General features: G+C 43.9%; 1 protein-coding gene across 4 annotated transcripts in view; it reads right to left on the bottom strand.

The window, feature by feature from the left end:
* The window catches only part of SRGAP3 (SLIT-ROBO Rho GTPase activating protein 3), a 247,457-nt gene extending 225,943 nt beyond the window's left edge, over window positions 1-21,514 (bottom strand). For 2 of the 4 annotated variants that reach the window (XM_006070759.4, XM_044933455.2), the window contains exon 1: window positions 20,032-21,514. In XM_006070759.4, the coding sequence (XP_006070821.3) occupies window positions 20,032-20,098 (67 nt within the window). In that variant the 5' untranslated portion in view covers window positions 20,099-21,514. The remainder of the gene's footprint in view (window positions 1-20,031) is intronic. The other 2 variants (XM_044933456.2, XR_006547179.2) reach the window with 2 other exon arrangements.
* Between the last annotated feature and the right edge of the window lie 3,636 nt (window positions 21,515-25,150).

The following is a 25,150-nucleotide window of genomic DNA, read 5'->3' as shown; positions in this document are numbered from 1 at the left end:
GAGCTGCTTTAAACATCTGGAGAAAGAGAAGGACATCAAAGAGGCATTCTTAAATCCCTGAGGACTAAATACTCAGCTCCTGGCTGCACAGTAGGCATGCTGTGGAGCAACACTGAGAATGCAGGCAGGGTGTCACTGATTCTCCATTAATGTCTTCCACAGAGGAAGACAGGAAGGAACTTATATTATGGACTTTCCAGGTTCTAGGCACTTTCATGGACCAAAGTTCCAAGAGGTTGCTTCCAAGGAGGTCAAAGATTAAGTCTGGGTGGGTCTAGGCTTTTGATTGTCTCTGCTCCTTTGGGTCTGGTTAGGCCTGTTGGCATCTCAGAGAAAAGGCAGGGTGGTTGTTCAGACTGGTCCCTACAGGGAAGAGGCAGAGGTTCAAGCTCCCGATCAGCTTTGGTTACCCTGGAGCAATAGAAACAAGATTCACATATGGCCTTGGAGGGGAGGCCTATATGCCCACGCCACCTGGGCCATACGAGTCCACATATAGCACAGCTCACCAGACTTCTGCATTAGGGCACTGAGTCACAGCTTCAAGACAGGTGTTCATTTCCTAGTCCATGGCCTCTATCATCTATTTCCCTGGAACCTTCTAGAGAGGGGCCAAGAACCACTTGGATAAAGGACCAGGCTAGAACCAGGGTCCAAGTTCTGGCATCCTAACCAAAGGCCAATTTGTTACTGCCTCACTCACACTGCTATCTATTCAAAGGAGAAATTTCTTTCAGGGCTCAATATTCAAAAATGTTTCCTTCTTTTGAAGAGCTGGTGGCATTCTCTTAAGGATACTATTAAACTTACATTTTTAGAGTTGGTACCCCATCCCATTCTCTTAAGACTGCTCAGCTTCCTGGTTCTGTTTGCCACATGATGTGCTGTTTCTCTTCATGGCAACCACTGTTTATGGAGCATCTCCTTGTGTGTCTGGTCTGGCCTGAATTCTTTACAGAAATGCCCAAGGTAGGTATTATTGTTCCTATTTTACAATGGTACAGAGAGCTGAGCCTCAGAGAGTTTCAACAATTCGTTCACAACTAGTAAGTGGTACAGCTGGAATCTGAGCCCAGATCTACTGGACTCCCAAACTGGCCATACTACTCTCATAGTTATGATTTTCTAACAATAATAGCTAACACTGAGTCCTTACTATGTGCCAGGCACTGTGCAGAGGGCTCTACTTCCCTTATCTCAGTTAACCCCCCAGATAACTCTTTAGGTTGGATAATTATCTCCACTTTACAGATGGGGAAACTGAAGCTCAAAAAGATGAAAAGATTTGCCCAAAGTCACACAGTTAGAAAGTACAGAAGCTGGGCTGCAAACCTTAGACAGTTCAGTATCAACAACCATGTCCTGATCACTAAGCCTGCATTCCTTGGTTTCCTGACATTCTCAAACTGGAGAGGCATGCTCATGTCCTCAACCAAATACTCAGTTAAAACAATGAACAGGACAGAGCCTTTTGGCAAGCCACTAGAGACTTCACCTAGGCTGATGATAGTCCATGCAACAATCAGTACTTGTTTGGACAATTATGAACCTATGTAATGGTGCTCTCCAGCTGTTCTGGCTTAGGCAACTGGTACAGGAAAGGCAGAAGACAATACAGATTCATGGCAGTACTGGAGGATGGTCCAGATTACCAGAGCTGAGACTGGTCCCTTCTGTCCTCACTACAGATCTAGAACAGGGCTGTTTCCAGTCTTGGCCCCAGTCCTCCCCTTGGCCCATTCAGATGATAATTATCTGGGTCTTAGAGGTACCAGAGCCCCCTAAATTGGGCCTCAGATAATCCTTCCAATTTTGTCAAGCAATTTATTTTCCAGGGGAAATAAGGGACTTTGTGGTTCACCAGCCAAGGTCTGGGGTAGAGGCCGAAGAGGCCCTTTGTCTGAGGATTCCAGAGAAGGCTTATTCTAGGGCTCTGACAAACAATAAAGGAAACTGGTAATCCAGGGGCATTTCTGTTTCTTGGGAGACTTTTCTCAAGGAGTATCAGGATTTTCCTTTTCACAATCTTTTTTCACTCATGTTGTCCTCCCTGGAAACAGCCATCCTGCACTTGACAGTAATGAGGATGGAGAGCTGTGGCCGTCTCTTTAGAAATCGGGCATTTAAATTTTCCTTAATAAAATTCTTTACCTTCTGTGAGCAGTATCACTGCTGTTGTGGACTTGAGTGAATTTTTTAAAATTCCTTTAAATAGAAGTAGAAGACAGCATTTCCTGGAAGACCATCTTAATATTTTCATAAGCTGAAACCTAACTGTGCATGTATTTTTCTATCCTTGATAGCTATTCCAGAACTTGCTTTGAATGCCTCTTGTGTGGCAGGCACTAGGCATAAGAATTTGGGGAATGAATAAAACAAGGCCCCTGCACTCAATGAGCTCACAGGGAGACAGACACATAAACACCCCTGCGGTAATAGCAGCATGAGGGGGAGGGCACTAGGCAAAAATAGAAATAATTAACATTTCTGCAGCACTCTAGAGTTTACTCTCTCATACAGCACCTCCTTTGATCCTCACAGTGACTAGCCTTAAAGGTAGGTAACACCCTCATTGTACGGATGAGGAAACAAGGATGCAGAATAGAGATGTGCTTTATTCAAAAGACAGACCACAGATGGAAAACCAGGTCTATGCCTCTGAATCCCTGAATCTGGACATAGCTTCACAATGGCTTCTGATTTAAATCCAATAAATTAAATGGTTGGGCTTGACTATTCCCCCTCCATGCCTATCTCTTAAAATTTTGAAAGAGAAGGGAAAAGCACTTTCCTTGCTACATGGGGGAATAAACCAGTAAATTTCATTTCAGCAATCATTCTTACACTACATAATGAGCGCCATAAGAAGTAAAGCATAACTTAAATCTCTTACAGGTGTCTTTCCTTATTTCTACCATTCTTTCTTTTCTTTTGATAAGAAAGATGTTTGAACATCTTCCATAGCAGGAAAATTTGTCAAATGCCTTACTTATTGTCAAGTTGGTGGGTTTTTTTAATTAGAAAAGTAATCATGCTCATTACTTTAGAAGTGAATCAATACTGACCAATATAAAGGGGAAAGGTCTCTTCAGTGTTCCCTGTCACTGCCATCCTGCCCCAATCCCTGACCTCCACCTCAATCCTAGTTCCCAACAGTAAACATCATTACCAGTCAGTAAGAACTATGGGACTCTTTATACACATGTAAATACATAAAGACACATTTTTTTTTAATTTTAAAAAAACACAGGATTTTAATACACACACACACACACACACACACACACACACAGTGCTCAGGTTTGGTTCTTTTTCTCATTCATCAGTAGTCTACGTGACAATTAAATGCTCTTTTGCCTTCAAAAAAAGATACACAAACAGTCAAGTTGGTGAGCTCACTACAGAGCAGATTCAAATATTCCAAGTTCACGAAAACTGGGACACTTGTAAAATGTAGGTTCCTGGGTATCAAACCCCAGAGATTCAGATGTGGGTGGCCCAGGAGCCACACTGGGGAAAAAAATGCAATAGGGCAAGAGAAAGCATCATGCCTACTTAAGGCATGGTGCCTAAGATTTACTGGAGCCTTCCTCTTCTAGCAGCATGCCCATACTTGTGTGTGTGTGTGGTACTGGAAACCATCAGGAAAACCATCTCCTGATGGTTTTCCAGTACTGCCTCACTCTCTTCTCCCTCTAATCTGGTGCATTCACTAAGGGTTTCACATGTAGGCTCGGGTTCACTCTCCAGGACTCAAGGCTGGTGACCTTCTGATAGGTTGAGCTAACATTTCCATGGTTCAGTGAATGCTCCTATGTGCCAAGAAGCATGCCAGAAATTCTGATTTGTCTTGTTTCAACTAATTCTCTCTTTCCTCCCTGCCCCCCATCACACACACACACACACACACACACACACACACACACACAAATGAAGGATTACTGTCCCCGTTTTTCAAATAGGGAAACTGGCAGGATATTATCTGTGTTTTCTTCTCTTTCTTGTATATAGAAAGACTTATCATTCTGCTAATAAGCCACAAGCCAAGACTCAAACCCAGGTCTGTGCAATTCCATCCAGAGAACGATCCCCACCCCATCACAGCTGCCTCCTTTTACAATCCGTATTCTTGTCTCAGCCACTTTCTGTGACTTTAGCATAACTCTATCCAACCAAGATGGATTTCAATCCTCTTCAGTTGATCCCTGGCTTTAATTTCACCTTAAAAGCACTTATCCAATGATTATATTTACCAACTTGAGTATAACTATTATGAAATTCCCTTTCTGGAACCGTTTTTATCTTTTACACAAAGAATTGTGCGTTTCTCTTAGAAGTACCCATCTTCCTGACCCCTTAAGTATTTTGATGGCTTCTGACCCTCTCCAATGGAGAGATGGCTCAGTCTAAATATTATATAACTCAGAAAATAATGGTGGGAAGGTAAGCTTAGCCAATTGATTCAGTTTTATAGACCAATATCAGAAATCACAACATTGTCAACCATTTAGATCCATTTCCTATATGTTCCCCGAAGACTTCTAAATCACTTTTTCATAATACTCAGTATTTTTGTAATTACAAGTTAAAATTTGTTTTTCTTGCAGCACTATAAAGTCTATGATGTCAGGGAACATAGTAGGAACTCAATAAATACTTGTTAAACTAAATCAAAGTGAACTGGATCACTACATTCTCAACATTTCTTTCCAACTATTCCCAATGGTCTAACAATTCTGTGTTTCTGGCATAAAACAATAAGGCCTCCACCATTTTTGACACAGAGTTTTGATGGCAATATCATGCCAAGTAGGAGATCCAGCAAGACAGAGGTACTCAGAGTAAGGCCTGAGGCAGAAGGATCAGGCCGAAACAAAAGCCTTAGAGTAGCTTTGTCAAGGGACAAATAAACTCAAACACAATCAGGCAAAAGGTCAGAAGTCCAAATGGCCAGGCTGGGAAGTCAAGGAGTAATGGATTATCAGGTGTCAGAAGCGAGAGTGGCTGTTGTCCTGCCTCGGTTTCTCCAAGATGATGTATCTTCGGGAGATCCAAAACACGCTGTCTGGAGAGACCACTGATCACAATAAAGATTCTGTGAACTACAAAGTAACATGCCGGTAACTCTGCTTGGAAATGTCCTGCTGAGATGACAGCTGGAAAGCAGCCACGTTGTGCTCAGCCAATATGCGTTCTTTAGTACAAACGAAATCAGAGAAGAGACACCCACCGTTTTGTATCCCTGAAGGTGACTAAGGTGTTTTACTGGGAAGGTCCTCTCATGGCATCTCTCTCTGGTTCCACGTAAGGCACTTTAAGCTATGGAAGATTCGCCTGTGGAGCTGTCCCCTCCCACTGGGGACAACTCCTCCATGGGAACTCTACCCACCGACAGGGATCCAGGACTTCCTATCTGACAAAGGGTTGGAAAACTGATCAACAGTAAACTATACTCTGAAAATACCCTCACTAGCCCTCAGAAGCAAGGGGAGTAGCAAGGTACCACTGCTGGGAGCAGACCAGCAATCAGGAATCCCGAAAGCACCACTGATGACCAGGGATGCAGGCAGAGGAGCAACAATGAGGGAAAGTACCAACGGGGAGGAGGAACCTGCTGTGGAGCCTGAATTCTTTGCCTTTGACAGGATTCTCCTTTTAATACTTCCTGCCAAAGGCAGGAACAGCTGCCTGGGTACCAACAGGGAAGTGAGACTATGGGGGACCAGGAAGGGGAAATTTTTTAGCTGAAAGTAGTAGGAACAGATGTGGAGGGAAGTTCTTGATGAGCTTTATATAAATCTGGTGGGACAGAAATGGCCACACAAGTCTATCACCACAAGAAAATGGTTTCCAACAAACAAATCCTCAGCCCTCCCTCATGGACCATCAAAACATGTGGGAGGTCATGCATACTGATTGATGTTCTTACTTAGCAAAGTCTCTTTTTTGTAAGGCCATACTCTATTTCAAGCCATAGTCCTACAGGCCTATGATGATGTGCCTCTAGGCTTTATTTTTATAACTTTTCATTAAAGACCTATTAAAGATCTATGATCCTATCATAGGTGAAAGTGAAAGTGTTAGTTGCTCAATTGTGTCTGACTCTTTGTGACCCCATGGACTGTAGCCGGCCAGGTTCCTCTATCCATGGGATTCTCCAGGCAAGAATACTGGAGTGGGTTGCCATTTCCTCCTCCAGGGGATCTTCCCAACCCAGGGATTGAACCTGGGACTCCTGCGTTGCAGGCAGATTCTTTACTACCTGAGCCACCAGGGAAGACCATTTTTTATTATATATAGATATAAAACAGATTTGATAGAGGTATGAAGTCTGAAAGGTAATACATTGAATTTTTATAGTGATTATCTCAAGTTGTAGCTTCTAGATTCTTTTTTCCCCTGTATTTTCAAAACTTTTAAAAGAATGAGCATGTATTACATCCAAAATCAGAAAAAAATATTATCAAAAAATAAGTTTCATCCAGTATCTCCAAGATCAAAGACTCACAGAGCCACTGGCTAGAAATGAACTTTAAACTCCTGTCACTTCTGGTCTCATCCCCTACCTCCACTCCATTCTACTTACTCTGGATTTTAGCAACATCAGACTTCTCACCACTGTCCAAGTACCCAGGTCCTTTCATGACCCCCATGCCTTTGCGCATGCTGTTCTCTCTTCATGAAATGCCTTTCAACACTTGGAGAGCTTCTACCCATCCTTGAAAGCCCTGCCTAAAAGTCATTTCTTCTGGAAGAACTTCTCCACCTCTCCCCAACAAAGCTGTCACTTTCACTTGGTTTTCACAGTGTGATTCCAGCACTGTCCCAAAACTGACCACACTGTATCATAATCAATTCATCTATTTTTGTTCAACTACCTTTCCTAGAAAACTGTGAGTCCGTCAAAGACAGGGACAGAGGCTATATTTTATCCCCTTTTGTGTCCCCCTTTCAGCTACATACATACTCAATTAATGGAAAATATTAAATTCCCTGTGGGATCCTTGCAAGTGGCCCCCTGGTCTCTCTACTTCATTCCTTTCTAAGCCAAAGGTTGGATAGTTTTACAGAGACACAACTGCCCCTTCTTTGATTCTTCATCTTCTTGAATTACCTCTTGGTCAGGGTTTTAGAAAGCTTGAATCTGCTCCATTTTGTGCCTCTCAACTGTAATTTCTGGTACAAACCATGCAGCCCAAAGCAGAATATATACATGTGCTTATGTACACAGTCCAGAACAACGACATTTACTCTCACTATTCACTCACCAAATTCCACAGTCACCTATTATACACCAAATGTTGTTCTAGGTACTAATAAAACACAAACATGAGAAACAAAAGTCCTGTTCTTATAGACTTTCAATTCTGGTAAAAAAGAAAAAAAAATTAAAGAGGAAAAATATCATAGAGCTGTAAGTGCTCTCCTGAGTCTTCAAGTTAGTTGATCCATTAGTTACTCCACAGCTACTTAAGATTGGGTGATCAGAAAATAACAGGCAAGGCAGGGGTGAAATACCTAGAAGGAGCCAGCCATGTGACAATACAGGGTTAATAGGGTTCCAGAAAGAAGGAAAAGTTACGTGCAAAGTCTCAAAGTGGGTACAAGTTTAGAGAATTCAAAGGACCTGGAGAGTGGAGAGGTGAGGTGACCAAGATGGACAGAGCACAGCTTCGTAAGCTCAGCCAGGCATTTGGATTCAATTCTTGAGCAGTGAAATTCTACCAGAGGGTTTGAAACTAGGAAGTGACATGATTAAATTGTGTAAGGATTACTGCTGGCTGCTGTGGGGAGAACAGACTCTGAAGATAAGAGAAGAAGCAGGGAGATCAGAGGATAGTGGCATTCACTTCAGTTCAGTCACTCAGTCATGTCCAACTCTTCGCGACCCCATGGCCTGCAGCACACCAGGCTTCCCTGTCCATCACCATCTCCTGGAGCTTACTCAAACTCACATCCATTGCATCGGTGATGCCATCAAACCATCTCATCCTCTGTCATCCCCTTCTCCTCCTGCCTTAAATCTTTCCCAGTATCAGGGTCTTTTCTAATGAGTCGGTTCTTCGCATCAGGTGGCCAAAGTACTGGAGTTTCAACTTCAGGACTAGTCCTTCCAATGAATATTCAAGACTGATTTCCTTTAGGATTGACTGGTTGAATCTCCTTGCAGTCCAATTCTCAAGAGTCCAACTCTCAAGAGTCTTCTTCAACACCACAGTTCAAAAGCATCAATTCTTTGGTGCTCAGCTTTCTTTTTAGTCCACCTCTCACATCCATACATGACTACTGGAAAAACCATAGTTTTGACTAGACAGATCTTTATTGGTAAAGTAATGTCTCTGCTTTTTAATATGCTGTCTCGGTTGGTCATAGCTTTTCTTCCAAGGAGCAAGTGTCTTAATTTCATGGTTTCAGTCACCATCTGCAGTGATTTTGGAGCCCCCAAAAATAAAGTCTCTCACTGTTTCCATTGTTTCCCATCTATTTGCCATGAAGTGATGGGACTGGATACTATGATCTTCGTTTTGTGAATGTTGAGTTTTAAGCCAACTTTTTAACTCTCCTCTGCAAAGAGATACAACCAGTTCATCCTAAAGGAGATCAGTCCTGGGTGTTCATTGGAGGGACTGATGTTGAAGCTGAAACTCCAATACTTTGGCTACCTGATGCAGAGAGCTGACTCATTTGAAAAGACCCTGATGCAGGAGGAAAAGGGGACGACAGAGGATGAGATGGTTGGATGGCATCACTGACACAGTGGACATGGGTTTGAGTGGACTCCGGGAGTTGGTGACGGACAGGGAGGCCTGGCGTGCTGCGGTTCATGGGGTTGCAGAGTCAGACATGACTGAGCAACTGAACTGAACTGAACTGAACTTTCATCAAGAGGCTCTTTAGTTGTTCACTTTCTATCATAAGGGTGGTGTCATCTGCGTATCTGAGGTTATTGATATTTCTCCCGGAAATCTTGATTCCAGCTTGTGCTTCCTCCAGCCCAGCATTTCTCATGATGTACTCTGCATATAAGTTAAATAAGCAGGGTGACAATATACAGCCTTGATGTACTCATTTCCTGATTTGAAACCAGTCTGTTGTTCCATGTCCAGTTCTAACTGTTGCTTATTGGTTTCTCAGGAGGCAGGTCAGGTGGTCTGGTATTCTCATCTCTTGAAGAATTTTCCAATTTGTTGTGATCCACACATCAAAGACTTTGGCATAGTCAGTAAAGCAAAAGTAAATGTTTTTCTGGAACTCTCTTGCTTTTTCGATGACCCAGCAGATGTTGGCAATTTGATCTCTGGTTCCTCTGCCTTTTCTAAATCCAGCTTGAACATCTGGAAGTTCATGGTTCATGTACTATTGAAGCCTGGCTTGGAGAATTTTGAGCATTACTTTGTGAGTGTGTGAGATGAGTGGAATTGTGCAGTAGTCTGAGAATTCTTTGGCATTGCCTTTCTTTGGAACTGGAATGAAAACTGACCTTTTCCAGTCCTGTGGCCACTGCTGAGTTTTCCAAATTTGCTGGCATATTGAGTGCAGCATTTTCATGGCATCATCTTTTAGGATTTGAAATAGCTCAGCTAGAATTCCATCACCTCCACTAGCTTTGTTTGTAGTGATGCTTCCTAAAGCCCACTTGACTTCACATTCCAGGATGTCTGGCTCTAGGTGAGTGATCACACCATCGTGGTTATCTGAGTCATGAAGATCTTTTTTGTATAGTTCTTCTGTGTATTTTTGCCACCTCTTCTTAATACCTTCTGTTTCTTTTAGGTCCATACTATTTCTGTCCTTTATTGAGTCCATCTTTGCATGAAATGTTCCCTTGGTATCTCTAATTTTCTTGAAGAGATCTCTAGTCTTTCCCATTCTATTGTATTCCTCTATTTCTTTGTGTTGATCACTAAGGAAGGCTTTCTAATCTCTCCTTGCTATTCTTTAGAACTCTACATTCAAATGGGTATATCTTTCCTTTTCTCCTTTGCCTTTAGCTTCTCTTCTTTTCTCAGCTATTTGTAAGGCCTCCTCAGACAACCATTTTGCCTTTTTGCATTTCTTTTTCTTGGGGATGGTCTTGATCACTGCCTCCTGTACAATGTCACAAACCTCTGTCCATAGTTCTTCAAGCACTCTATCAGATCCATACCTTGAATCTATTTGTCACTTTTTCAGTGGCATTAACTAGGGCTTATTCCCCACCCCCAGGGGACATTTGCCAATGTCGGAGAAGGCAATGGCACCCCACTCCAGTACTCTTGCCTGGAAAATCCCATAGATGGAGGAGCCTGGTGGGCTGCAGTCCATGGGGTCGCGACTGAGCGACTTTGCTTTCACTTTTCACTTTCATGCATTGGAGAAGGAAATGGCAACCCACTCCAGTGTTCTTGCCTGGAGAATCCCAGGGACAGGGGAGCCTGGTGGGCTGGCGTCTATGGGGTCGCACAGGGTTGGACACGACTGAAGTGAGTTAGCAGTTAGCAGAGACATTTTTGGTTGTGACAATTTGTGGGGGGAGGGGGGGTTGCCGCTGACATCAAGTGGGTTAGGTCAGGGATTCAGCTCAACATCCCACATGGTGCAGGACAGCCCCCACAACAAAAAATTATGCAGACCCAAACATCAGTAGTGCGGAGGTAGAAAAACTCTGAGATAGGGAAATATTGCCATGGTCCCAGCAAGAGGTGGTGATGGCCTGGGGCAGGATAGTATAGATAGGGATGGAGTATTGATGGTTTTTCTCTCATATTTCCTTAGATTTCCTGAACATTACTCAGGCAAGGAGGGCATTCTCTGTTCAGTGCCTCAGGGATAATAGAGGGAAAGAGTCAATTCTTGGCTTTTGACTTTCAAAACCCTAGTTCTCAGGGAGAAGAGAAAGAATGTGGATTATGGACAAAAGATCTGAAAGAAATTCTGATGACAAAGAGCCAGGGGACCACCCCTATTAACCTCCCCTCCCCTCCCCTCCCCTTCCCTCCTCCACACACAGATACAGATTTCAGGAGACTGTAAGGCAAGGTGTATGTAGCTTTTAGGGATCTGTAAGAAAATAATCCCCACCCTATCTCACTTTAGACAAGCCCAGGGAGAGTAGGTGATGACAGAATGCCTGCATAATTTGCAGAATCTGAGGCTGGAGGAGCAGGGCCACTTCCCCAGGCAGCACCCTAGGGAGGCCTTGGAGGAGAAGTAAGTGGCAACACGAGCCTGAGACAAATGTCCGGAGTCTCTCATGACCCAGCATGGTATGGGAGCCTCAGGATGACTCCTGGTGCCTGCATATCTCATAGAAGGAGCTGAGGAGGGGAAAGGGCAAAGTGGCCTCAGGTTCGGAACAGAGAAGTATCAGTGCAGGACTGACCACTGCGGACCCAGCAGGAAGGAGGATATCTTAGTAGTTGCCAAAGTAGGTTGATGATAAACCACAACAGATGTCCCCTTGGAACTATCCCAGCCCCCCTGGACCTTGGGCCACAACGCTAGAGAAAGCAATAAGAAACCCCCAATTCCCTTAGATTTATTTCTGTCATTTCAAGCAGAATAGAGATGTGAAATATAAGTCAAGTTACAGAAAAATAAAGAAAATCATATTTTTATTGCACCTGGATTTGGGGCTGAGACTGCTTCCTCTGAGGCTCCACAGGCTGCGGGTGTCTGCGTGTCCATCTGCACCATTATCACCTGGCATCGACTGCGCTATCTCAGGGGTGGCACCCAGGTCCATTCAAGGCCCCTTGAACGCTGCCTGCAGCTAAGGGCACCCCCTAAACTGTCACACACAGCTGGGCACACGTGCACATGCCACACATATGGATCAGAAAGAGCTGTCACCAAATTACCATTTAAATCAATGGTTGAGTGCTCAGTAATTGGAAATGTCAAAACCCACATTTTCTAAGTGACCTCAAAACACCACATTGAAATCATTTATGTGAGCTGGATACACATTTGTTTTATCTCTTCTCTTCTCCACACTATCCTGTTAGGAAACTATAAAAATTAGGGAACTGGGTAAAAGGCAAAAAGAGAAAGAAACTGGATAACCCACAAACTATAGCCCGACACTGTCAATCTTCAGAACTCAGTCTTGTGGATATCCCATGAAGGTTTACAAGACTGAATAAAGTTTGAGGAACATCTGCGGCCCCTTCTTGGCAGTTCATACTTAACACAATCAAGGTTCCCATAAGTCCTGTGGGAAACAAGACTATTTAACTCACTTCATACTAGAACTTCCAAAACCTATTTGACCACAGAACTATTTTTTTCCACCCAGTGCCTCTTTACATCCAATTTCATGGAATACACCTCAGGGAACACTACTCCAAACATAAATTGGCCTAATGATTAAACAAATTAAGAGAACAGAGCCAAAACCCCACTCCTGGGCCAGCCAAGAAATTTTATAAACACCAACAAGCCATCAGGAACAAATCATTTACAAGGGAAATAGAGCCCAGAATACAGCTTGCTATGGCCTGTATTAGGCCAGAGGTTCTGAATTTCAACTCAGCACCTTTAATAGTCAGCCCCTATCCCCCCAACTTCCTGGCAGCTACAAGGACAGGACCCAGTTTCTGAACCAGCCTAACCTCATGTCCTCCTGACCTCTCCAATCCTTACCCTCTTCTATCCTCACCTCATCGTGTTTTCCAAGGCACTGCTCTGCTCTGCCTCCCAGGCAACCACCACCACCCGGGCTTGCCCCACCCACCGGAGCAATTCAACGCAATACCATTACTGATCACCAATGAGATGCTAGGCAAAAGGCTACAGCAATGAACCATGCAAAAAAGCTTTTGTGTTCATGGAAATATGGTCTAGAAGTGCTTACAAGCCAGAACTCTTCTCTGAACATCAGTCTCCACATCTGGAGGGAAATACAAAAGTGGGAGCATTGGACTAGCAGACATCTAAGATTTCTGGTTCTGTGTTTCCAGGTTGGTGGAGCCTCTATCAATTCTCTAGTAGACACTTTTTCAAAGATGACTTCCTGGGGTGGGAGAGAGGGATCTCACACATCTAAGCAGCCTCAAATTGGGGGATAGGCAAGGTTTCATCAGAAGGATTGTGGAAGGGCTAGGAAAGGCAGGAAGTCAAAGACTAAGACCCGTTCCAGACTGGCCCCCAGTGAAGAAACCCCTGGGTTTCAAAGCAGAATTGCCCTGGCATATTTCTTGCCTCCCTGCACAGCTGGAAGTCAGACCCCTCCAATTTAAACCTTAGTTCTGCCACTATTCACTGTGCAATCTAATACAACGTATTTCTCTGGATTTCAGGTTTTATCTATAAGATAGGCATAATAATGACTATTTTCCAGAATTTGGGGGATCACAAAATGAGACACCATATGCATGACTGAGACTTAGAGATAAATAAAAATTAATTACATCCCATCGCTAAACAAAGCTGTATAGCCTGAAGCATGGCTTGTAACAGTCATTGAATGAATGGGTGAGTGAATGAATGAATGAACAAATAATAGAGGTTTCTGGAAAAGAAAAGTAGCCTCTAACATATAAACTCTGGTGGTGAGAACTCCAATACACACCCCAGATCCACTGATTTCCTGACTGGGAGGCACCTGATGTGCCATGCTCCCCAACCAACTTCCCACCATGAATATGATAGACATCACCTTGTCAAACATCACCTTGGCTTTAAACATATCAGCCTTCATCCAATCTTCATAGATAAATATCTCCCCTATCAGGGACAAACAAGGAAATTCATCAAACCATGAAGAATATTCCCTTAACAAATAAAACCCCTACTTTCAATGGAACAGAAAATATGATGTTGTTAGGGGTTGAATGCTTGGTGTTTCCCCCTAAAATTCACATGTTGAAGCCCTAACCTCCAACGTGATGATGTGTGGAGATGGGTGGGGCCTCTGGGAGGTGATTAGGTTCACATGAGATAATGAGAGTGGTGCCCTCATAATGGGATTAGTCCCCTTCTAAGAAGAGGAGGACAGAGAGCTCTCTCTCTACACACAGAGGAAAGACCATGTGAGCACAGTAAGAAGGCTACAAGCAGCAAAGCATGCTCTCAACAGGAGCCAAATCTGTGGGCACCTTGATCTTGGACTTCCCAGCCTCCAGAATTGTGAGAAATAAATGTCTGTTGTTTAAGCTTCCCAGCTGCCTGTGGTATTTTGTTATAGCGACCCAAGCTAAGACAAATGTCAAAGAAAATATAACTCCAGCTTGAGCTTGGCTGTGAGTTAGAAAAGTAAAACTTCTTGTTAGTAATTATTAGCCACTGCTTCAACTGATTGTACACCAATCACATGGGGGAAATGAAAATGACCATAAGCATTTCTCAAGAGTTCATGGCCCAAATACTGAACACAAAATTGTAATGAAGGATAATGAAGTCCAGAAGAGAAAGGCAGATATGATTCTGCCTGGAAGAGTTATTAGGAAGGCATCATGGAAGAGGGATCATTTGAGCAGGCAGTGAAGGATAGTCAGGAGTTGGCCAAACCAAAAAAAGTGGGGGTGGGAGGAGAAGGAAGACATTTTAAGCAGAATAAAGGCACAAATGGGGAAATATTTGGAGGTGGGAAAAAGTATGGAGGAGTCAGAGACAAGGAATTGTTCTAATGTGGTTATGGCAGCACAGGCCTATTATAGAGAAAACACCTTAAGATGAAACAGGTAAACTGGATGAGGCCTCATCAGCAAGACCCTTTATTGACTTCAACTTGTAGGCCAGAAGTTGAAGACTGGTGGGCATGGGCTGAAGCTTTCCTACTGACAGATTCATTCAAAAAGCAAAGTATTTCTTATAAACTGGCGCTACCTCTTAAAAATTTGGAGATTTTCATGATGGCCTTGGATTTGGCAAAGAATCCTTAGATATGACACCAAACGCATGAAGAAAGAAAGAAAAAAATTGATAAAGCTTCATAAAAATTAAAAACTTTTGTGCTTCAAAGGACTCCATCAGAAAAGAGAAAAGATAACCAACAGAATGGAATTCTGCAAATCTTGTATTTCATAAGGAACTGTATCCAAAATGTAGAAAGAACTCTTACAGCTCAATAATGGAAAAGACAACCCCATTTTTAAAATGTTTTAAAAGTTAAATTTCTAAATATTTAAAATAAAAACTAGGAGATTTTGTTTTGAAATCCAGATGCTCTGGAAACACTGAAAGAACTAACCACTCTGGGCTTACAGTAATGACAGGAGAGCTGAGCAGGGCTGCCGCCTCTAAATGAGCTCCCTAGTCATCCACAGTCCCCACTACTCCCCACTGTTCCCCAACCCAGCCTACTTTCCTCACTGAAGCCAGTGAAGGTGATGATGGCTCTTAAGGTCATTGTCCAATCACTCTATGGCATAATCTCTTTAAGATTAAATTCATTCTCATGATAAATTGGGAGTTTTCTAGATTTTAGATTTTTCTTTCTTTTCCTTCACTGATTTTATTGCCATATTCCAAGAAAACTCTTGGAAGTTAAGGATATATCATATATTTTGCATCTCTCACAACACTCAACACAAGGCTAAGAACAAAGTCGACGCTCAGTGTTCACTGAGTGAATGTATAAGTGAGTGAGTAAATAAATGCTTCTCTGTGATCGTCTTCACTACCTGCTCTTCTTCCCCTCAATTCTAGACTTATGCCATTAAAAAGATGGCCTAAAATGAATATGGATGTGTAATAAAAAAAAAAAAACACTGAAGTCAATCACTGAATTTCTGTTTTCATTTTCTATTAGGATGAAATGGAAATTTGAACTCTGAATAAATGCAGAACAGACCATTACACCTGACAGCAAGATGAATTAGAACCCAGGTTACTGGAAAATGCTTGTGAATAAGATTACCAAACACTATCAGTGATATTTGAGGATACTGTGAAAGATAGGATAAGTGCCAAAAAGCTGGAGATGGGAAAATGTTCTGATTTTCAAAGGGGGAAAGAAGTTTGAGTTGCCAGTTCCAGATTGGAGAATATGGTGTCACTCTCAGGCAGGGTTCCTGAACAGGTTCATAAAGGAAAACTTGTAAACATCTCAGACAAGAAGCAATATCCACTTGGAGCCAGCACAGGGTCACCAAGAACAAGTCATATTAAATTAATTTCATTTTCTTCTCTCTGATGAGGCTCCTAGCCCAGTGGGTTGGAGAAACATAGCAGATACAATATATATGGTGCAATGAGAGAGTGGGCAGTGAAAAGGGCTAATTCAACCCTTGAGCTACATTAATAGAAGCATTATATACACCATAAATTAGGAAGTGATGTTGTTTTCTTTCTCTGACCACATTTAAAGAAGATTTTTGACAGTACAGTCTTCTGCAGGTCCATTTGGCAAAATCTCTTTAAAAGCATAAAGCTTTAATCCAGATTAATGGCATCTGTTGAAAAACTGAAAGATCTGGCTGGGCCTACATTCTAAATGGTAACAACTGGTTGAACCCAAGTAGTGACTGCCCATTTGAAACAGGACATGTGTTCTCAGGCCAATCATAATCACCACCCCCCTTCTTATATTGCCCTGGCTGAGGTGGTAGGCCAACTGCCACAAATGATCTTACTTGGCCAGCTTCACTCACTTATTCTCTCTGCCAAGCACTCAAAGGCCTGGAGTTTGCAGCCCAGGAGGCAGAAGATCCAAAAGAGAGTTAAGATGATAAAGCAGCAGTGAACCACCTTGCATGAGCAAATGAGAATCACGGTTCAGGGTTGATGATCAGAGTCTGCAAATATCCAATGGGCACTCATGGGGGAAAAAGCATCTGTCTCGTTCTATGAAGTCCCAAGGTATAGAACCAAAAGTTGGATGAGAGACATAATTCTGCTAAGTCACTTCAGTCGTCTCCGACTCTGTGCGATCCCATATGCGGCAGCCCACCAGGCTCCCCTGTCCCTGGGATTCTCCAGGCAAGAACACTGGAGTGGGTTGCCATTTCCTTCTCCAGTGCAGGACGGTGAAAAGTGAAAAGGAAGTTGCTCAGTCATGTCCGACTCTTAGCAACCCCATGGACTGCAGCCGACCAGGCTCCTCCGTCCATGGGGTTTTCCAGGCAAGAGTACTGGAGTGGGGTGCCATTGCCTTCTCCGGAGAGACATACTTAACCCAACATAAAAAAAACTCCTTACAACAGCCAGAGTGGTCTAAAAATGGAATATGTGGGCTTGGGAAGTGGTGAGTTTCCCATCACTGGGAATGTGCAAGCATATAGTGTCTATTGTGTCACACGTATATAATCAAAGGGATTCGAGGGTCTGATTAGGCAAGAGAAGGCATGAGTCTGACATTTTTCACAATAGGAAAAAGAACTTTGAAAACAGTCCCCGTTGTTCCAGTCAGTAAATTCTTCAAAAAGAGAAAAAAGGGACTAAGCCAACAAAGAACTCAGTATCACTTTTAAAAATCAAAAGCCCCCTCACAAAATGCACAGAGGACAAAATCCATCAGACTAGGTGGAATGTTTGTGCCAAATTGGCCAAATGATACCCAAGGTAATTGGCGTCAGGCATTATTTTTGATGACTGGTCAAACGCTCTTCAGAGGCTAGCAACAAAGGCAAGGGAGGCAAGTAAGAGGGTAAACAATGGACTGAGACTGGGAGGCAGCCGGTCCCCACCACAAAACTGCCATCTGCTACTGACATCAGTCCTTCAAGGGGCAGCTTCAGGCAAACAATGTATCGGGGACGCTGGGCCTGGAAGGAAACCAACTGCCTTCACATTTCCCACCTTGTAACCTTGGGCAAGTCATTTAACATTACAAGGCCTCAGTTTCCTCATCTCTAAAACTGAGCTCCTACAAACTCTGTCTGTACTTTGCATAAGCCAAGAGGGGCGAGGTCTGGGAGTGAGCCATGGAAACTATTGAGCCCTGAACACACATCAATAGATGATAATGATGATGAACAAATAAAATTTTGACAGAAAAGATTCCAACTGCAGGCACAGTAGCATCCTGACCTAAATGGCGTGGGTGTCAACCCTAGAGGAATAAAATGAAATTCTTTTAACCAGAATGCAAAAACATTTAGAGTTTAGAAGAGATAAGATCATTTGGACAAATTTCCTGCTGAAATGCATTACCCTGCCCTTGCTATTTAGATGTTAAAATAAACGCAAAAGGTAAAAAGTAAAAGAATCACTCAGAGCTACAAATGCTTAATTGATCTCCAAGCAGAGTTCACGGTCCCAGTAGTAGCAATCCCTCAAAAATGAGATAAGTACATTTCCTACCAAGCCGATGCTTATAAAAACCCCAAACTGTCCCAAACTCGGCCTACCCTTCTCTCTGATGGCATTTTTCATGGGAAACTCAGTTTTTAAAGAAAAAAAAAAAAAAAATCAGCCAGATTAGTCTTACAGAACATAAACTCCCTGAAAAGTGTGCAGGCTTTTGTATTGAGCAGTCAGATAATTCAGATCTCTGACCAATAAAAGGGTGGATTTCTAAATTTTCAGCAAGGCTGAAACATTGTAAGTCACTGTTTTCCACCCTGAACTGAAAACTGCAGAGGAGGAGCCCAGGGAAGAGCAGGGTTTCTTGCTCATTTCTCCCTGGGGTCTACCGAGAGGTGATTTGCATGCTGGGTTTGACCAGAACTAAACGGTACAAGACGGTTGGCAAGGCTGGAAAAAAACAAAGCTCTCCCCTGATGGGCTGCTCCCCTCCCAAAGTTTCCCAAGCTTCTGAAGCATGAACAGCAGCTGTGATGCGCGACCTCCCTGATGCTCCTGGGGAGGCCACCCGACTTCCTGGGTCACTGAGCCTTGAGCAGCAGCGGCACCTAGAAGCAGGTGTGGAACCTCAGGTCACCAGAGCAACAAATAACCAACTTGCTCAATAGTCCCGGGCGGGGGGGTAGGCAGGCTTCAGCACCCCCTGAAGATGTACTCTGTTCTTACCCTTTCTACAAGAGACCACAACACACCCTATGTCACAGCAAGGAGAACCATGACCAGAAAGAAATCAGATGCCGAGAGGCCTAGGCTTCCCTTAGGGTATATCCTAAAAGAAAGGGTGAGCATGGTGGATGGTGCTTTCATGTTTTCCTTGCCAAAGCTAAGCCTGGGGCTCACAAGGGTGCGAGAAGCCCCAGTCTGGCCTGAATAAGGAATCTACCTGAATTTGTCTATGCAAATGTGTCTGGTTTCCTCTTTCCCTTTGCTAGTGTGGATTTAGGGAGCGGCTTCTGAGAGGAGTGTGCACCCCGTGAGTGGTACTAAAGCTGGAACAAGCAGCCAGAGGTCATCTCACCCTCCTGGCAGGCTTTCCCTGACACTACAGAAGCCAGGCAGCGTCTACCAGCCGGCACACTGAACTGCTGGCTTTCAATGAAGGCTGATGACCCTAAACACTAGTGTACGGACGGTGATGGGGGCCGCACACTGCGAGACAATCCATTTTCTGCACTGAGCTCCCTCTTTATGCCTAAATGCCTGCATTAGTTTGGATCAATATGCTCCATAACAGTTAATCCATGGCAACCCAGGCCAGCCGAGAGTCACCGACAAAGAAGTGCAGCCCAGGGATGCTGCTTCCTACATTATATGCATGTGAATTCCAAACCAGAGAAAGGGGTGGAGGCAAAGCAACGACAAAAAACAGAAGGGAGAAAGAGATTAAAAAAAAAAAAAAAAAAGCAGATCATAAAAAACATACATCATATTATGGGGCTTTTTGCATGGCGGGGAGAAGAGGTAGTGACTGTCTTTGGCAGTGACTGTCAAAATGGCCTGAGAGTAACATGTCACAGCCAAGATGATGGAGTATCTGAGACACTCCTAAAGCCGGGTGTAGGATCCTCCTCACACACCTGCAATGCAGTGATCGCCGCCCGTTCTACAATCTGTACTCCCAGCGCCAGCGCTCTCTGCAGTCGAAACCAGTCCGGACTTGTGCAGCTGCCACTGTTCCTCCTCACAATAAGATTATTGATGCATAACAATATTTCATGATGGCAGGGAGGAAAAGGGGGGAAAAAAGCCAAAGCAAGAGAAGGAAAGGGGAGGGGAGGCATGACTCCCCAGCCCAATTCTCACCTTTTATTTGAGCTTCATATTCGGCAATGATCTCTTTGTCTTTCTTGAACTTAGTTTGAGATGACATCTTCCAATGTGGCCAAAGGCACTGACAGGCTGTTGGATTTATTGCTCCTTTTCTTCCCGAGTCCTCGCTCCAACCCTAGTAATCACACGGCTCTGGTCGATTTCACAGGTGTAGGGGGCTAATCTCTTTTACTCAGCTGCAGAGCCAGCGGAAAAATCCCTCTCGTTCTCAGAGGAAATTTCTCTTTACTTGGCGAGAAAAATGTCTCAAGTAGCTTGGTCTGGTCAACTCCTCTTGCAGAAGAACCACCACCCTAGGAGCACGGTAACCTGCCCGAGATTTTCAAGATTTTTCTTCCAAAAAAATAATAACCAAGAGCACTCACTCTCACTCTCTCTCTCTCTCACACACACACACACACAGTCACACACTCACGCGTGCACTGGCGCACTCATCCAGCCATGCACACACGCAGTCGTGATGCACACTCACACACCCTCACACCCGCTCACCCTCTCACACACACACATACACACACACACATCCACAAGAGGCGCGGCGCCTCCTTGGTCCTGCAGTCAGCCTCCGGCTGGTTTTCCAAGGCTCTGTTAAAGAGATAGTCAGGTTGCCAAAGGGCCGATCATCTCGCATCCTCCCTCCCTTCGGCGCCTCTGCTCCGATATACAGTGAGGCTCAAAGCCAGGAGAGCGAGGTGGAAGTTCTCCTGCTGCAAGGCTTAAGCTCCGTGAACCGGAGGCTGGACTGCACGCCCTGCAGGGCTGGCCGAGTGCTCCCCCACCGCTCTCGTCACCAAGCTCCACCTCCCGGATTTTATAACAACTGACACATTGTAGCCTACTGGAGAGCAGAACTCACTGCAAGCAAAAAGAGGAAGAAAGGCTCACAAAAGGGAAGGAGGCAGGAAAAAGAGCTGGGCTGGGGAGGCCTGAGAGGCCCCTGAAGACTCCTACCATTGGCAGTTGGGTTAGGAATTCTTCCTCCAAAAACTCCAAAAGGTCCACCTTTTCTTTGCAACATGCAATTTAATTCAATTTCTCAAGCAACGGCTGTGTGACAGTTCGTCACTCTGCCTGATTGTCTAGCGCAGGAGAGGGGCTGATCCATGTAGGCAAGCTCATTAATATTTGTGGAGCATTATGGGGCGGCAGGGACAATGCCAAGTGTCTTAGACATGCAGCTTTGCAAAGCCGTCGGGAGCAGGCTTGCTGGAAACCCAGGCACCTCAGGACACGGGTTTAGACGCAGGGCAAATCAATAACTCATTGAGCCTCAGTTTCCTCACCAGTAAAATGGTTCTCTTGGGAGGATTTCATTCTTTCTTTCAACATGTATTTCAGAAAGTTTAATATAGGTCAGGCATCGTTCTGGGTATGGGGACATGGCAATGATCAAACTAGGCAAAAAAAAAGATTCCTCACTTCTGGAGCTCCAGTCTCCACATCACCCAACTCTGGGAAGTCAGCACTAGTCATGGTAATAATCTCAGTAAAATCAGCCCCAGGCAGAGCTCAGACTGCATCATGAATGATGCCTTCTGGAACTGTGCAAAGCAAGAGACCCTAGGAGGGGAAGATGAAAGATAAACAAAATAAGAAATTTATATATATATGATAGCAGATGATAAGTGCTGTGAGAAAAAAAATATTGCAGGGTAGGGGCCCTCAGGAATGATGGAGCTCTTGGGGACTCAAGTAAGAATATGAAGCTAAGCTTAGCACGGAGCATGATAATAAGCACTCAGTAAACCCCTCAGCAAATCCATAACATACTGCACGTGAAGGAACAGGCACCGATACGGGAGGTGACTTGCCCAAAGTCACCAGCATTCACTCCTTTGCTGTATGACCCCAGATTCTGCCCATGCAGATGTGCAAAGGTTGCTACATTCTACTGGAGATTAAACCCATTTCACACGCACTCAAGGCAGAATAAGATCTGTTCCGTAAAAATGAAATCAAGCACTACAGGTTTGCTGCCCCTGGAATTTCACGTTAAGATAGTCATTAATACGTTCAGTTCAGTCGTTCAGTCGTGTCCAACTCTTTGCGACTCCATGGACTGCATGCAGCACGCCAGGCCTCCCATCCATCAGCAACTCCCAGAGCTTACTCAAACTCATGTCCACTGAGTCGGCAATGCCATCCAACCATCTCATCCTCTGTCGTCCCCTTCTCCTCCCGCCTTCAATCTTTCCCAGCATCACCATCTTTTCCAGTGAGTTGATTCTTCCCATCAGGTGGCCAAAGTACTGGAGCTTTAGCTTTAGCATTAGTCCTTCCAATGAATATTCAGGACTGATTTCCTTTAGGATGGACTGGTTTGATCCCCTTGCAGTCCAAGGGACTCTCAACAGTCTCCTTCAACACCACAGTTATTCAATAAAAATATATAGTAATAAAAAATAAATAAATAAATAATAAAATGTTCTGAATAGAGAAAAAAAAAAAAGCATCAATTATTCAGTGCTGAGCTTTCTTTATGGTTCAGCTCTCACATCCATACATGACTACTAGAAAAACCATAGTTCTGACTAGACGGACCTTTTTCAGCAAAGTAAGGTTTCTGTTTTTTAATAACAGGCATTGCCCCCCAAATTTGGTATTTTTACAAATTTCTCAAAATAATCTTTGATTTGCCTTTTTCTGAGTGCATAATGAATGATTTTATTTGGGTTCAGAAATGAATAGGTTATCCATGCTAGTCCATTGAGGCTTCCTAGACAAAGTGGCGGTTATAGTGAGTCTCCCCAGGTCTGCATGGAGAGGGGAAGTGCATTCCTGTGGTGCAAACAGTATGAGCATGGCTGGGAACACACGGGACCTACTTGGAGAAAGCAAGAGAGAAGTCCACCTGGTGAATCACGGGGTTTACTATAACTTCATGCCCAGAGACAAGAGATTACAGGGTTCACGAGTAGATGCCACTGGCCCACAGTCATTGCCGTCACCCCCTGCCTTTCCCTTCCCATAGCACACTCAGGCTCTCTACAGCGACCCCTGCTTTGGACTGTTTTAAACAGTGAAAGCCACACTTGTTACCTGAGACAGATGTGCTCTGAGATTAGCATCCTGCCTCAAGGCTGGACTCTCAAAGGAAAATGGGAGTTATTAACATGCACGGTGGGATGTGACAAACTGGATTCCCTGCCTGCCTCTGTGGTTCCAGCTTACAGGGAACTTAGGTAGCTTCTGTGCCTTCACTGAGTCTCAGTTTCCTCATTTGTAAAATGGTAGGGATTCACTCTTTGCATAGGATCCAACAGGAAATTTCAAGTGCCTGGAACACAGCAGAGGTCCACGGAGTATTCCTTTTTAGCATCCAACCATTCTGGGTCTAGAACCAGAGGTGGGGCTCCACAGATGCCTGGGATGGGTGCAGGAAGAGAGGAAGAAGAAAAGAGTTGTGCCCCCTGCGAATATATCAACACATACCATGAATCCACAGTACCCGGAATCTTCCTTCCCCAAGAAGAGGTGGTGGGACCTGGGCAGGCCCCTTGCACAATGCCCTTGCTCTTTTCCTTCCAATCCTCTGCACAGTTCACCCCAGTCTCCCAGCTGCCCTCTGTGACCACATTAGGGGACCATTCCCTTCCATGTGACCTCTTCTTCCTTGCTTATGAGAACCAACTGCCATTCCTAGTGATTATCCTTCACATGGTATTAAAGGAAACCAGATTGCTGCAAAAATAAATGTCGTAGGTGGCAGGGTCAGGGGCTCTGCCATGTGATTTGATCTGTGCCAGCCCTCCTCCAAGGATGGGAATACCCCTTGGAGGGTATATTTCACTTTCCTCAGGCTCATTTCCTGGATTCTTTTAAATATTCCTGAATTATACTAATGTTTAATATTTATCAAGCCCTCATTCCATACAGTCACTAGGCCAAGTTTTCTACAGAAATGTTATCAATGATATACATTTTATCAGTAGGTCCAGGGCTATAATCATCCTTGTTTTACAGATGGGCAAACGGGGGGTCAGAGCAGTGCAGCAGTCTGCCCAAGATCACACAACTAGCTAATAACTGAATCACTTGCAAGCCCACATCTGGCCACAACAGAGCCCAAGGACTCAACCAGTAGACTATTATATATATAACCAGAACAATAAGTGTAGGAATACTTGCTGTCAAGTAGTGACATTTTTCTTCAATCAATACCATGTTCAATCTGAAGTTTGCCATTAAAAAAAAAAACGTAGAGTTTAAAATATAAGGCAAACATGTCACAAACGGCCATTGATGAGGCTTAAATTACAATTACAGCTGAATAACATAAGACCCCGGAGAAGGCAATGGCACCCCACTCCAGTACTCTTGCCTGGAAAATCCCATGGATGGAGGAGCCTAGTAGGCTCCAGTCCATGGGGTCGCTAAGAGTCGGGCACGACTGAGCAACTTCACTTTCACTTTTCACTTTCATGCATTGGAGAAGGAAATGGCAACCCACTCCAGTATTCTTGCCTGGAGAATCCCAGGGACAGGGAAGCCTGGTGGGCTGCCGTCTATGGGGTCGCACAGAATCGGACACAACTGAAGTGACTTAGCAGCAGCAGCAGCAGCAACATAAAACCTACTAAACTGGTTTCTTTTCCTGGTAGGGGAAAAAAAAAGACTCTACTTGGAGGAAGAATGACCAATAACTTTTGGTTTGAGGCATTTTAATTTTTCTGGTTGCATATGAATAACTAATAAGAATTGATATCTTTTGTGACATTCTCCAATGCTACCAACTAATGCATCCTTGGTTGACTTGGTGAATAATTCTGCCCTTCAATCTCTGCTCTGGAAAATGAAAGTGCCAGAATTGGATACAATTAATAGAGATGATGACAACATATCTTGTGTGTATATACTGCTTTATATTTTAGAAAGCCTTTTCATATCCTTTCTCTTATTTGGTTCTCACAGTAACCCTGGGGTAGGGTGGGGGCCAAGTGCAGCCGTTTTTAATCCCTGTTTCACTGATATGAGTAGATAAGTGGCAGTTTTAATGGAAGAATTATTTTATAACCTCAAGCATAATAACATTCCTGTGTCACAAGACCCATAAGCCATAAAAGCCTGACAGAGTCAACTACAAAGCAATTTT

This window comes from Bubalus bubalis, chromosome 21 (assembly GCF_019923935.1).
Source record: "Bubalus bubalis isolate 160015118507 breed Murrah chromosome 21, NDDB_SH_1, whole genome shotgun sequence".
Classification (NCBI taxonomy): domain Eukaryota; kingdom Metazoa; phylum Chordata; class Mammalia; order Artiodactyla; family Bovidae; genus Bubalus; species Bubalus bubalis.
This window is presented reverse-complemented; position numbering and strand designations above follow the sequence as displayed.